Genomic DNA, 15,349 nt, shown 5'->3' on the forward strand with positions numbered 1-15,349 from the left:
TTTATTTATTTATTTTTAATTAACCTATAATTTTATTTTTATTGTTATGTTATTATTAATTTTTTAAGATATTATTAAAACTTGTTATTTTATTGTTAGATTATTTAAAATTTGATGTTGAGATTTATCATGTATATTTATTTTTTTAAATTTAAAAAATCACAAATTTAATTTAAATCAAACCGTTTGAAATTAGATAGAATTGGATCAAAATTTTTTTTTTAAAATTATCTAATCTAAAATGCACTATCTATAATTAAAATTAGTGTTTGAAATGAGTTTTTGACTCAAAGACAATTAAAATCGGACCACAAATAATCCTAGGGCTAAAAAATTTGAATATGGAAGTAGAATGAGTGTTATACTTTATCGTGATAATTTTTAGTGTTTTTTAAAATTATATAAGGTACACAATTTGAAGCCCTCCAATTTGTATTTAAAAAATTTTAAAAGTTTGGAGTACATAAATTGGACCCACCGATTTGTATTGAAAAAATAAAAAAAATTTGGAGTACACATGTACTCCAAATTTTTTTAATTTTTTCAAAACAAATCGGACGGGCGAGTACAGAAATTGGACGGCGTCTCCACTCAAGAAGGGTTCAGCTGCGGCGGCTCAGCAGCAGCAAACGCAGTTGGCTTCTAAGCCTGTTCCTATCGCTCAGGCTGGTGAGCATTCTATTTTGATTGATTCATTCGTTTATACATTTTTTCATTTCTCTTTTTGTGTTGTTTGATTTAATTTTTTACTATTTGCCACATTTTTCTGCTATATTATCTCTAGAGCTATTAGGTTAGGGTTTAGATAGAAGAGTATCGATTTCTGGGAGAGATTTGCGGGAGAGATTTGCGAGAGAAACTGAAAGATATTTAGCTTTATAAGTTGGATTTCTCCCTTCTTTCTAATTCTCCTATCTGATTACGTAAGATATATTTGACTATTAAAAGAAGAAAATAAAAGTGTTATTAATTATTTTGTATGAGATGAAAAGAAATTTTAAGATAAAAAGTATTTACCGCTTTGTTTATTAATATTAATCTTTAATACATATTGTATTTTAATTTCATAATAACAGGGTGATGTTTGAAGTTTTAAGTTTTAAATAATAAATATAAAGATTATAAAGAATTATTTAAATTAAAACATAAACAAAAAAGATTACAAAATCTTATACTTTATAAAAGGAAAAACCATACTTTTTAATCTTTTGTTATCTTTTGTCAACAGAATATCAATATATAAATAGTGTTACTGGCTTACTGCTGAACACAGTTGGTGCAGTTCTCTTGATTCAACACAACTGCAGAGAGAAAGAGAAGATGGAAGATAATAATAACAGCTGCAGAGAGAAAAAGAAGATGGAAGATAATAATAAAGATATCAACAATTGGCTCGCAGTGACAAGGTCCAGGAATGGAAAGTGGTGGTACAGTGCTTTTCACAATGTCACTGCTTTGGTTGGAGCTGGCGTGCTTGGATTCCCCTATGCCAATGTCTCAACTTGGATGGTTTGTTTATTCTTTTCATCCATCTTCCTCGTCAATTAACTTATTTTTCTAAATGAGATTTTCTTTTTTAATATAAGATTCAGCTATTATGTATCTTGAAAACACACTTGAACATTAATACTAATCAAAATTTATAATTTTCTTTATTAAATGTATTAAAAATTTAACTTTACATATTTTTCTATAAAAATTTTCTTTCTTTTAGGGGTCCTGGCATAACAGTCTTGGTGCTTTCATGGATATGCACGTTATACACGGCATGGCAGATGATTGAGATGCACGAGGCTGAGTCTGGGAAGAGGTTTGATAGGTACCATGAATTAGGGCAATATGCCTTCGGGGAGAAGTTAGGATTATGGATTGTGGTGCCTCAAACACTCATAGTGGATATTGGTACGGATATCATTTACATGATTACTGGTGGAAATTCCTTGAAGAAGGCCCATCAGATCCTTTGCAAAGACTGTAAACCAATTAGGACCACTTACTTCATTATGATCTTTGCAAGCCTTCAGTTTTTACTCTCGCATCTTCCCAGTTTCAATTCCATCATTGGTGTATCTATTTCTGCAGCCGTCATGTCCATCTGGTAATCACATATTTATTTATTAATTAAGACTCTATTTCGATCTTTGTTTTGGAGCCAAAAACAAGAAGATAAAAATCGGGCATTTTATGTATTTCTGTTTTTCTGTTTTTTATCTTTGTATTTCTGTGCTAGATATAATATCCAAACACAGCCTAAAAGTTTATATATATTGTATGCTAAAATAATATTAGTATGGTAATTAATTATATTAGTTAAGAACTTGATAGTTACATATATTTGAAAATTGCAGCTACTCAACGATTGCATGGATAAGTTCGGCTCATAAAGGTGCCTTACCAGATGTGAAATATGATGGAAGATCTTCAACTACGACGGGAAAAGTTTTTGACTTCTATACCGGTTTGGGGACCATAGCATTTGGGTATGCTGCACATAATGTGTTACTTGAGATCCAAGCAACAGTTCCTTCGACGCCGGAGGAACCTTCAAAGAAGGCCATGTGGAAGGGAATGATTGTTGCTTACATTGTTGTGGGTTTGTGCTACTTCCCTGTTGCAATCGTTGGCTACTGGGCTTTTGGAAACTCTGTTACTGATAACATCCTCATGTCTCTCGATAAACCCCACTGGCTCACCGCTGTTGCTAATATATTTGTCGTTATTCATGTCACCGGAAGTTATCAGGTACATTTCGCTTTACACTAAGGCTGTGTTAATTTATTTTCTAGTTTAGGGTTCCAGATTGGGCTTCACGTATCTTAGTTTTATAAATTTTTGTTTAAATGAACATAAGTCACTAACTAGCTATCAAGTTTCTGTTTAAAGAATTTATCTTTTTAAAAACATAAAAAAATAAAAAATTCAAAACTTGATAATTAAAAAGATGAATTAACATTCTGGATTAATTTTTTTTGTTGTATAAATACATATGTTGTTTAAATTATTTTTGTATATTTCGTATTTTAATATATGTTTTAGTTCAATAATTAATTTAATGGCTGAATTTTTATGTATTTATAATATTTTTTTAAGAGTTTACTTATATATAGCGGAGAGGGTTCATTGTAGCTTTTCATTGTAAAAATATAGATATATTGCATCATCATTACAATTTATTATCTGGATATATAATATTCAGTCATTTGTATAGGTGCTCTTAGAATAAATAAGAGGATTATCTTCTTTAATTAATTTATGCTACACACGGTTAAAATAATTTTGTTATAAATATTTATTAATGACTTGTCATTTAACTAATAAATGAATGCAAGAGTTCCCAAGAGCACTAAGAAGTTCTCATGTTGTTGCTAGGTGTTTGCTGTTCCGGTGTTTGACATGATGGAATCACTCATGGTACGGAAAATGAATTTCAAGCCAACTTGGTACCTTCGTTTCATTTCCCGCAATATTTATGTTGGTGAGTGTTCTTCATAATCTTTTTTCTATATATATAAAATAGTAGTTCTTTTTCAATGCACACGTGAGTAGAATCTAACAGCAACGTTGAAAACTTTGTTCACATGCAATGCAGCACTTACTATGCTAGTTGCAATTATATTTCCATTTTTTGGTGGGCTCCTTAGCTTCTTAGGAGGACTTGTCTTTGCTCCAACCACATACTTCGTAAGGAAATCAAATTAATCTCATTTTTATTTATTTATTATTTTGCAACCTACAAACAAACCCTGATGGTATTCAATTTAATGAACTTTCGCAGCTCCCTTGCATAATGTGGTTAGTAGTCTATAAACCAAAGAGATTTAGCGGATCCTGGTGTGCAAATTGGGTATGTATTTTAAAAATTTATACTCATAGTTCTATATAGTTGAATTTCCATATATTATATAATATAACATCTAATAAATATATAGTGCTCTTAATAACTAATAAAAAATCAAATATAAGTGCAGTACTCTTTTATATGTACTAAGGTGAATGTATTAAAATCTCACAAAATTTACCATTATACTATATATATGACTCTAAATTTTTTTCATGGTGTTTCAGTTTTGCATCGTATTTGGAGTATTATTGATGGTTTTAGGCTCGATTGGCTCAATGAGGGAAATCATACTGCAAGCTAAGGACTACAAATTTTTTTCTTGATCTTTTTTTTTTTGGCACAAAGGAGGTTGCGTCAACGATGATGTTACTCGGGATATTATTCATCACATTTATTCATCTATTTCTTTTAGTCCTTTGGTCAAATGTCTAGTTAGCTATTTTAGAAAAACACCTTTATCAATGGAAGTATATTATTAGAACAGACTACTTTCATTTTAAGGGATTGTTTAGGTGAGTTTGTTAGAAAAGATTTTTTTTTTTAAGGGTCTGGATTTATTTGGATAGGTTCATAAGTTATTTTTTTTTAACTTTTAACTTATGAAAAGGTATATTATTAATGTTTGGTATAATTTTTAAAATTAAATTGCAAGTTTTTAAAAGACTATTTTAGTGTTTATGGAGAAGTTAAAAAAAAATGACTTCTCTCAAATAAAAAGTTTTTTATTATTTTTTTCTTAAAATAAATATTTAAAATTAAAAATTTAAATACAAAATGACTTATTTATAAGTTACTTTTAATATAAGCATTTATTAATTAAATTATTTTTTGAAAAACAATTTAATTAAAGTGTTTATCCAAATTGAGCCTAAGTATGGCTTCTTTTTTTTGCTTTTAATAGGTTATTTCATTCGAGTACAATCCGTATTTCTTGCCCAAAAAAATTTGGGAACCAAACTTAAGAAACAAAAGTAACCAAAATTTTCTATTTAATGAGATAAGTAACTGAACAAATTTGGAACCAAACTTTTTATTTAATAAGTAACGTTTATTTATTCTTTTCACAAGTCTTATATTTTTTATTCTAATATTTACTATATATAAAAACATTGATTACATATATTAAATAACATATTATAATAAACAACTTGGGTTGGTCGTCTCTGGATTAGTCCTCAACTTGTCGGGTTAAGGAATATCATGAGCAATCAAAAAATGAATTTAGATTTTCTAAATTTTGAATTTTCACTTTAGAGAGTAAATTGTGATTTCTCATCTTTAAATAATTTTTCTCATATTTTTTCTTAGTCCCACCTACAAAATAAATGGTGAGAGATTATACTTTATTCACTAATTACTAATAAATCGTGATTTTAAATTGTTTTAGTATCCTTTTAAAGGTATTATACATTTAAATCACCGCATAATTTTTAAATTACTGTCCTCTCGGTAATTTAAAAATTTGTTTTATGTTTTTTTTAAAGTAAAATAATTTATTCTGACATTTTAACCACACATTAAAATTTTTTTTCTCGGAGTTACTATTTACTCTAATTTTATACACTTCTGGAGTTAGTCAGATTATATAGAAAATGACGAGTAAGGAAGTTTCAATAAACCTTAGGCAAGATAACTCCATACTAATTAGTTGTCATTAATTAGTGATTATTTAAATTTTATCTTTTTAAAGTTACAAAATTAATGATTATTAATTGTAATAATTTAAAATTGGTTGATTAAAAATTGTTTACCTATACTTTTCTTTAGTCTACCAAACTGGAAGATAAGTGGAAAAAAAACTACTTATAAATGCTGTGAAGTTGACATCTCAGATGAGCAAAACGAAATCATCATTTCCGTAGAGTTTTACAGCAAGACATACAATGCAGAACACATTGAGTAGTACGTTTTAATATAACAGGAAAAAATGACCAATTGACAAGAAAATTTCATATCAACACTAGCAAGTTACATTGTACAAAAGAAAATCTGGGATGGGACCAAAAATAAATAAGTAAATCAGAAGCCAGAGGACTCAACCAATGAGGAATATGATGCATTCTCATCCAAGTTTGTGGGCTTCTTAGTGCTGGTTTTTCTTGATGCTCCATCAGTGTTCTTACCAATTGGCCCCACCTCCAAACCTACGGTCTCACATAATGCTACTCTTTCCTGTTTTGCTAGATCCATGTCGCCATCCCAGCAAGTGTCGCATATGATTTCGAGTGCTCTCTCAATCTTGTCTTGAGCTACAAGATTCCCATTTTGTAGCAGGACAAGGTACGCCTGTTCAGCTGCTGCTTTTCGAATCTGATTTACAACAAAAGAGAGAACGAAAAAAATGAGAAAACATGAAACAAGATTGCGCATTGTTTGTGACTGCTGATATGCTTTTAAGCGAAAATCACCTTAGGGTACCGATGCACAAGAAAAGAAACAAGTTGAGAAAAGGCCCTCATATTGATTGGTTCCAGTACTGAAGCTACATAACCAAGTATTGCAATACCAGCATACAACTTAGAGAAGTCTTTGGATCCCTTCAATTCGATTGCAAGACAATCCAGAACTCCAGCACAAAAAGTTGGAGTGTTGGCCTAAAAATAAATTTTATAGATAAAATGAATTATCATCAAACATCATACAGAGTATAAAAACAAGAGAAATACTAGGTGAACAAGTTATTTTTGTAACCAAGTCTTTATTTTTTTTTTTATTCTTCTTGTGTGTCTCCTCTTTATTGTGCCAATAAGCTATTAGATCAACTTAGTTGAACTTGGTTACCAAAATGACTTAGTCATGTAGCATCACCGTAAAAACAAAAGATAGATCCAAAGCCTTCCCCCGGTTCATTATTTTGAACAGTAGAAATCGCTCATAAGCAGCTATTCGCTATAGAAGACAATGGGATAATATTAGATTATTAGTTGACTATTTTCTTTTTACCTCTGCTTTCTCACTTTTCAACATTAATGCGAAAACATGTAACAAGAAATAAATCACATTATTACTCTTAAAAGTATGTTACAAGAGAGAATTTTGCAATGTAAATCGGGTACAAGACGTCTATATGATAAAAATATTTGATGTACAAAGACAATACAGCAACCTTCCTTCTCACACTTGTTTCCACTGAGTGGTGTGGGACCACACATATATTGCCAATAAATCAATACAAAAATATACTTCACCATTATGCCAAAGCAGAAATAGACCACATGTGTAAATGGAAATTTAGATAACCTACTAACAGGGAAATTGAAAAATAAAGAGAACAAATGTAGACTAACCTCCATGTTAAGGAATACCTTTTTGCTGAATAGAGCCTCAATGGTCTGAAATACAGAGCAAATCGATCTATGCATAAAAATTCATATCTCATAACAGAGAAGGCAAGCAACCAGTATTATTTTATACATACAACAAAAGGAAATAAGCTAAAAGTAAGGATATTTTAAGTATTGATGATAAGGAGTGTGCTCAAAGGTACTCTAAACACAAGAAACATATAAATGGCTAGGAATTCTTAGAACAGTGATCCTTCAGCTACAACCTATGGTTCAGTACTGGGCTATCATGGGTAATCTTTATGCTATATCCTAAGGCATATCAACTACACACAGTTTTAATCAAGAACTGCCTTTCACATCAGGAATTTTAGCCTCCCCCAAGAAAGAAAAGAAGCTATAAAATAGAAACATCAAGAAAATTTCAGTTTAAGAAGAAACAATAGTTAAGGATTACTAAGGTAACTTAATACCTTTAAAGATGGTATGATAACTCTATCACATTTCTCATATTGTTGAAGAACCCACAGGATGTCAACAGATAGCATGTACTCCCTGGACATTCTTGTATTATGTTCTTCAGATTCAACCCCTTCTAGATACTCCAATAGTGCCGAGAGCGATATCTTCTTCAAAGAATCTTGCAACCCTCCAATAGAGATAACCAATCCAGATAGCACATCTCTGCTATAACAACCAAATTGAAGTAACTGAACAAAGCATGGATAAGAATAGGAAGGGACCTGCATCAAAACAGTGTGTTCACCAAAAAGCAATATAATCAATGCTACCATCATCAAGAACTGATAAAAAAAATCCATAAACTTACGGCCCATTTCGGTTCTGCTTCCTTAGGAATGATTTCTTCTAACTTTTCTCGAAAAGGTATATATGGAATATATATCATCTGGTTATACAAAATTCTGGGGAGAACATTTGCAGCTGCTTCTCTCAACTTATCCATCTTCTCTACGGCTTGCTTACAAATTCCTCTGATTAAACTGGTAGCAAGATTTTCATCAAATAATAAAAGCTCTTGGTTGTTCTTAGGCAAGTTATCATTCAAAGGCTGCACTAAAGATTCAATTTCCTTTCCATCTGGTGTTCCAGACAAAGAGGCTGACTTATCTATCTTACAAAGCATATATGTACACTTTTCAAGGCCATCTAATGCAGCCTCACGAACCCAAGAACCAACATCACCTCGGTTATCAACAGAATAGTCATCAAGAGCTTTAAATAAACTCATCATCACCTCATTCTTTATTAGAACAGACAGAGAAATATCATTCTCAGTAAGAGATGTTGCAGCATCTTCTCTTCCACTAATTAATGTTTCACATATTGATATGAGCCCTCTGACAGCATTTACACGTGCTTCAGCATCTCTGTCTTCAGGATTTTTCTGCAAATAGGAAAAAGTTATATAACATAAGCACCGGAAGCCAAGACAGTATAACGAAATAATAAACAGGATTTGCAACTGTGTAAAACACCTCAATTGCACAACAGCTACAAAGCTTCAAAACCACATTTCTCCACTGGCCAGCCAATAACTCATATGGCAAAACACCAATTGCCAATGCAGATCCTCTCCTTACAGCAACGTTTGGATCGGTCAGCATATTGAGGTACTTTGCTGTCACATCACTTGTACCTTTATTATCTGAAGCAAGTAAGTACGCCAGGATAAAATGTTTAAGGGCTTTAACAGCGGCATTCTGTAAATCATATGAAGATTATTCTAGTCAAGTATAACATCCAACAAAAATGGCATATTGGAATTACCAAAAAATCGATCATACAAATTACTTGTAACAAAGGGGAAGGACCTGTATCTGAGAATTAGGATGTCTTAGATTCTCATTCAGAGTATCAAGCAAGCTTCTCTTTATCTTTTCTGATAAAGCCACTTTAGATATGGAAATACATTCAATAAATCTAGAAACAGCTGAACGCATTATCTCTCCTCCCTTTCCACGATAAAGCCGTGCTTTCTCAATTGCAGGAACAACACCAGCAAGAGTTTTTTGCTTATCTGTCAATGACAATAAAAATGTCAAATTTCTGCTAAAAGTTGTATAAAATTTTGAAACTCATTACCTTAACCTCATAGTAGCTGTATATATTTCAGTACTAAGAGTTCTATACAGTTTCCTCTTATTTTTCTCTTTCTTTTATTTTAATAGGACAGGTCTGTTTCACTACCACTAATAACAGCATAATAAGAAGTTACAAGAAGAAAGTACCAACCAGAAGGAAGAGCATAGCTGCATTGATGTAAAGCCAGAACCAGCTCCCCAGTTGCTAGAGTAGCCCCATGGCGCGTGCACAAATCAGATGAAAGAGTCCAAGGAATTAACTTTTCCATGACAGTGTTTGCAAAATACTGAGGGTCATATTTTACAAGAAAAGAAAGAGCCTCTGCAGCAAGTTCTCGCAAGCTTTTATCCTAAAGATAAATTGAAACAACACAGTAAAAGGAATAACCATAAACTGTTAATAACTGAGAGAATATGAACAAATTTATCCCCAAAATATGACATAATGCAAGGATTTGTGTGCATGTGTGACAAAAATTCAAGGAATAATACTACTTAGAAGGAAAAATATAATGGACAAAATAAAAAGGTTCTATTATCCTCTGTAGTCACATCTATAGAATAGAAGAGTTTTACATTGGAAATAACTCCCTTTTCATTTTTGTTTCCCTACTTTAAAATTAAATCTAATTTCATCTTAGTAAACCATAAAGCATACACATTCTGGGAAGATTCCCAATGTTGCTTTGCTGTGTATGATTTCCCTATAACAATTTTATTATTCAATGTGCAGAAATCAGGATCAACTTATATTACTTGGAAGGTAAACTAGAATGCAAGTGCAATTAGGGTTAACATGTGAGCAATTGAGCTAGAAGTAAAGCATACCCAGTGGCAAATTTTTCTATCCAGCAGGTCATCCACGAACGGAAGAAGATATCCTTCATACTGAGCAATGAAGACGGCAACATGAAGATAGGAGTGTATTCGAGAAGAAAGTGAGAAATAGTCTGCAGTATTCACTATGTCAATGCCATGTGGATAATTCCCTTGCCGTCCAACATTCTCCTGAAAAGCAGCTGCTGCTGCTCTTCTGCAGTTAACCTAAGATCACAGGTTGATTAGGACATTCTGTTCACGTGGAATGATGGAATGAATCTCAACCATTCTAGAACAAAATCAAGTCACAAGAAGGGCGTGAAAGATAAATGGACCTCACGGTCATAGCATGCAACTGTAAGGAGGTGTGGGGCAAGGTGTTCTAAGATGCTTCTCATATCTGCATGATAATATGAACGCCCAAATGCCCAACATACATATGCAGCTGCATCACGTACATGAGAACCAACACTGTGTGGACCTCTCCGAACATCATAGTGTAGCGCCTGATTAAAAAATTTTGTTTAAAATTTCAACCATTACATAGCTGTTGTATCTCAAACAACGGCTCAACATAGTTCAAATTTAGAAGAAAACAACAATGAAACAAATCTTTGGCAACAACAGCAATGAATAAGGGGAAACTATCATCATTAACATTGCAGTAAAGAGTCTAGTTAAATTAAAAGTGTGATTCGAAGGATTTATCAGGCCAACTAGAAAATTGAGAACACCAGCTATAAACCATACTGTCAAGGAAAGGGAAGATGTCTTAAGCTTCATAGGCATCAAAAGATAGGGAAATGTACCCTAGAGTAAGAAAACAAAACTTTAAATTAGTAGAAGATTCACTCCATTCTTATATTCTATCTTTTACAATTTCTTTCCTATCATATATGTTGTGTTGCAATAAGCTGCTGCAAGGTGTCAGAATTGTCCTTAGATTCTTACTTGGAGCAACGTAACAACGATAACGAAGCTTTGTCCCCCAAGATAAGGTTGGCTAATGTCATGATACAGCATTAATAAAGTAATTTGACCAACTAAACAATTATAAGCTGCTATAATAACTTTTTAGGTCCCAATCTTATATCTCTAAGCCTACGGATACATCTATAAATTTAAGCATCACCTTCACAACAACAGGAACAACTTTAGGAAGACTAATAGGCAAGAGAAGGCCTCGACGAGCAAGTTCAGCTAAAGCTAAACAGCCTCCATGCCAGGAACCATCACCCTGAAAAAAGTGATGCATGTAAGCTATAATAGAGGATCAGAAAATAGTTAGGCATAGTATAATTATACTGCAATGCAAATGAAAACCTAGGTAGTGGAATGTAACTTTAGCTAGTAAAATATAGTTGTTAGGTCAAGAGCCTATATGAAATTATAGTCAAGTACCATACCTCACCAGGTGAAAATAGCTCCAAAACAGATGATAAAACCTCCTCAGAAAGAGATGATGCCAATCGTGAAGTTATACGCCCAATGCCTTTAGCTGCAGACCAGCGGACAATGGTATCCTATAACCGAAAGCAATATTTCAGTAATTGGAATTATAACAAATGGACAATGTCAACAAAGTCATTACAACTTTCAATAGCTTAGACAACTAATTTATACAAACCATTTACAAAGAAATCAAGCAACAAACATCAGTTTGCTTTGTAATGTATCATCATTTACATGTAACCAGACATAACATCATCCTTCATATCATCTAATGTCAGCAACTTAGCACAGAGGTGAAACACAAAAATTCACTATAAGAATCTAACCTTTTAGACATACCATATCCCTTAAACCAGATAGCAACATCTCAATAATCTCTTCAACATTTTCTGGAACCTCCATATCTTCATCTTCTGCCCCATCTATAACTTCATTTGATTTGTAGGAGTTGCCATACGCAGCCATATTGGACTGATCAATTGAAATGGATGTATTCAAAGAAACATTTAGTTTGGTAGTCCTTCCCTGCATGACAGGCATACAGTCGTCAGAGCAAGAAAATAGACAGACATGAAGGCTCTACAGTTGCTTATGAAAAGACAATAACATTTTAGTTTGCTAAAGACCCTGCTACAACAACAACAAAGCATTATCCCACTAGATGGGGTACTAAGCAGCCCATTATATTCTATTGTAGTGAAGAAAGAGGTAGAAGAACTTTCCAAGTCATCCTTCAAGTTCAGGAGAAAAAGCTGACAACAGACGACATTTAAAACAATTTCCATTGATGCAGCAGAACAAATAATAATTCAGAAAGTAGCCAGGCATAAGATATGGTCATAACTCTCAACTTTTAGTAGTAATTTAAACAACTGAGCACACTGCAAAGTCCATAATGATTTAGCATACTAGTAAAACAAATCTTCAAAAATGTGAAATTTCATTATTAAATCTTTTCTATGAACTCACTGTCAATATTAAAATTTTCACAAATCTGAACCATTGTTTATTAAGTGCTATTCATATTTTCACCACCAATAATGGCTCTAATCTCATTATTCCTGTTCTGTTTCAAATTCTATGTACAGCTCTTAACTTGCATGAGGAGCAATTGATGTTTTGTCAGAAGACACATTTCCAGATAGCACATATAAGTATCACTATTAGTTCTTATGGCTTTATATATAAACCATAAGAAAAAAAAAACAAAAAATAGATAAGAACATTTGCAAGTACACACATCCCCCCAAAAAAAAGTGTCTTTGCACTTTTAAGATATCGGATCAGACATGGATAACATAAAACCTAACCGTATATCGCCATGAGGGCAACCGATGAGGAAGGGCAGTGAGCCCAATCCGTTGGGTTAACTTCATTATAAACTTGCGAAGTAAAGGGCTTCGAGCTGCAGTTGAGGACTTGTACAATATTGAAGTGTCCTTCCAAACAATGGGGATTACATTAAGCAAGAGATTCCGGCTGCCAGCCTGCTTAGAGAATTTATGCTATAACAGTTAGAATCATCAAATATTATGAAGAATTTATTTAGAAAAGACTGCTTTGATGCCCAAAGGAAGAAAAAGATAGAGACGCTAGATCATCTCCTGAAGCTAAATGGTGCATTCATTCAATACACATTGACATGTGTCATCATTCTTAGTTCTGAAAGGAAGCAGAATCTATTTGCAGAAAAGCAATAAAAGCAGAACCTTGAAAATAGCAGCCATTGCTTCAACGGCACCAAGTAATTGGAAATGATGGAGTATATCTTCGGTTACAGAAGACATGACCTCATGGGTCCACTCAACAAAGCTGAAACAGTCAAAAGTCAGTTTTGGCAGAAATAGAAGCAGGATTGATTTTCTAGCATGATATCACGGAAACAACTAGTTCTATACATCAAATGCAAGAATGAATGCAGATCCAAACATTTCTGAAGTCCTAATACATAATTACTTGGGACAAATGAATAATAATGACCACCACCAAGTCATTTTCCACTAAGCAGGGCATACCGAAAATTATAGATAACGAGATCTAATGATATTAATAAGAATCTGCCACTATGTAACAAATTCGGTGCCCTTCTTGAGAAAGTGGATTTTAACTGTAATATGCCTACTCATCTATCTCTCATCACTATGAGACATTCTTCCCTCAACGATAGATACATAGAGTGCTTTTATGCGCACACTAACTAACCTAAAAGCTACTAGTTTAAAATAAAAGTTAGCAGCTTAAATAGTTTAAATTTTCAACATGCTACTCACTAATTTCTTATTTCTTACATGTGTAAACATGAGCCATAAAGAATTAATGCAGCATGATACCACATCATTGGAAGAGACAAATATTCAAAGCATGAAGATAGAAAGCTGAATTAACAATGAATAAGCTATAAAAATATTCATGTAAACCTCGTAAAGGCTTTTGGCATATCTGGCCGAGTAAGTAGCCTTGAGAGCACTAGTCCAGCCATAGTACGCATGGGACCAGCAGTTGCAAGGTAATCCTTACAGAACCCTATTATTCTCAACACAAGAGGGGCAAGCTCAAATTCATTGAGATTTTCATTGTTGGCAATGCTGGTGTCAACAGTGGAGATGTCAAAAGGCACCAGTACAAGTATATAAAGCCATAGTAGCATCACACACTTAGCTTCCATCTCTCCTGTGCTTTCCTGCCTCAGTGCCGTTCCAGAACTTGTAAGATGACACTTCTCCAATAGAGATACAGCAAGTTCCAAATCCGAAACTTGATGGGGAAAGAACTTAATCACAGCCTTGTATCCACAAACTGTGACTAATGAATATATAATGATGCATATCGGCTTGATTATTTCAAGAATTTCATCAGAAGCTACCCCGAGTTCAATTGTTCTGGAACGAATAATGTTCATCAGTGGAGAAACCATACTTTCCAGGTAAGGTTCTATAAGTTGGCCCTGCTCTTGATACTTGTCTATCTGCATATAAAGGAACAATGCACAAATTTCACAGTAAGCATAGCACACATTATGCAAAAAAGATAGTAAAACACTTTACACATCATTTTACATTTTACTCAACCCAGCATCCATATTCAAACAGTACAAAAGGAATGCAACAGAAAACTGCTAAAGTGTCCAAGTGACTCTAATCTCAATCGAAAACATAAATCACCATCCTAACTTCACACAATATAAATAAATAAATATAAATAAAATTAGCAGAAAATATAAACAATAGATAAATAAATAAATTGGGTTGGAGGAGAGTACAATGGATCTGAATTTGTGAACAGATGAAGGATCAGAGACACGGCCATTTGAAACGGTGTCGTCAAGGAGTGACTTGAGGAGCTTCCACTCTTGGAGGAAGTACTTGTGGAGCACCCTCTCCTTGGAATCGAACTCATCTTCGTCCTGATTCAGAGTCAGATCCTCCGAAACCCCATCATCATTGTTCTTCACTGTCTCTTGCTTCGGTTCCATATTCTCTGTCACAATGCACTTATCTTTGTAAGTTGGATTCTTGTTTATACTTTTGGCGGGATCATAAAGAGAAGTTTCGATTTTTGTGTGATAAGAAAGCAGCGCAAGAATTGAATTAGCTTCAGTTTTGGAGTTGCAACTTGCAACATATGACGGTTTGGTTCACACTTTCACTGTTTCGGTTCCATTTCCAGCTGAAGAATGTTGCGGGTCGGGTGTACCCGGTTTAACTTGCCAGCTTGGAAAATACTTTTTGCTAATAAATTTTCTAAAACTACTAATCAAGACTTTGAAATTTTATCTCATTTAGTAATTGGAAAATGATTCTAGGCCAAATTTTTTCGAAAAATTAATAAAGAATATATTTTTTTATTTCTAT

At 33.1% G+C, this 15,349-nt stretch overlaps 2 protein-coding genes across 5 annotated transcripts; one reads left to right on the top strand and one right to left on the bottom strand.

The window, feature by feature from the left end:
- Positions 581-4,236, top strand: LOC107617766 (lysine histidine transporter 1). Of its 3 annotated transcripts, XM_021111007.1 has the most exons (9): positions 581-669; positions 1,229-1,325; positions 1,450-1,509; positions 1,715-2,098; positions 2,349-2,742; positions 3,370-3,475; positions 3,590-3,681; positions 3,776-3,844; positions 4,066-4,236. In XM_021111007.1, exons 2-9 carry the CDS (start codon positions 1,321-1,323, stop codon positions 4,162-4,164), a joined length of 1,209 nt encoding a protein of 402 aa, XP_020966666.1. In that variant the 5' UTR covers positions 581-669; positions 1,229-1,320; the 3' UTR covers positions 4,165-4,236. The 3 variants fall into 3 exon arrangements, with proteins under 3 accessions (XP_020966666.1, XP_020966665.1, XP_016175108.1); XM_021111006.1 differs by lacking the exon at positions 1,229-1,325 and having other exon boundaries at positions 1,434-1,509; positions 4,066-4,234; XM_016319622.2 differs by lacking the exons at positions 581-669; positions 1,229-1,325 and having other exon boundaries at positions 1,337-1,509; positions 4,066-4,233.
- Positions 5,645-15,185, bottom strand: LOC107617765 (tubulin-folding cofactor D). 2 transcript variants are annotated; one of them, XM_016319621.2, is made up of 17 exons: positions 14,758-15,185; positions 13,916-14,463; positions 13,208-13,310; positions 12,809-12,985; positions 11,838-12,023; positions 11,453-11,569; positions 11,179-11,283; positions 10,382-10,552; positions 10,056-10,271; positions 9,379-9,577; positions 8,958-9,163; positions 8,622-8,846; positions 7,955-8,530; positions 7,599-7,868; positions 7,129-7,173; positions 6,250-6,435; positions 5,645-6,151 (listed from the first exon to the last, which is right to left on the bottom strand). In XM_016319621.2, the coding sequence occupies exons 1-17, from the start codon at positions 14,968-14,970 to the stop codon at positions 5,861-5,863; spliced, it is 3,834 nt and encodes a 1,277-aa protein (XP_016175107.1). In that variant the 5' UTR covers positions 14,971-15,185; the 3' UTR covers positions 5,645-5,860. The 2 variants fall into 2 exon arrangements, 1 of the variants encoding a protein (XP_016175107.1); XR_002353764.1 differs by lacking the exon at positions 5,645-6,151 and having other exon boundaries at positions 6,358-6,435; positions 7,599-7,809.

This window comes from Arachis ipaensis, chromosome B09 (genome assembly GCF_000816755.2).
Source record: "Arachis ipaensis cultivar K30076 chromosome B09, Araip1.1, whole genome shotgun sequence".
NCBI classification, from domain to species: domain Eukaryota; kingdom Viridiplantae; phylum Streptophyta; class Magnoliopsida; order Fabales; family Fabaceae; genus Arachis; species Arachis ipaensis.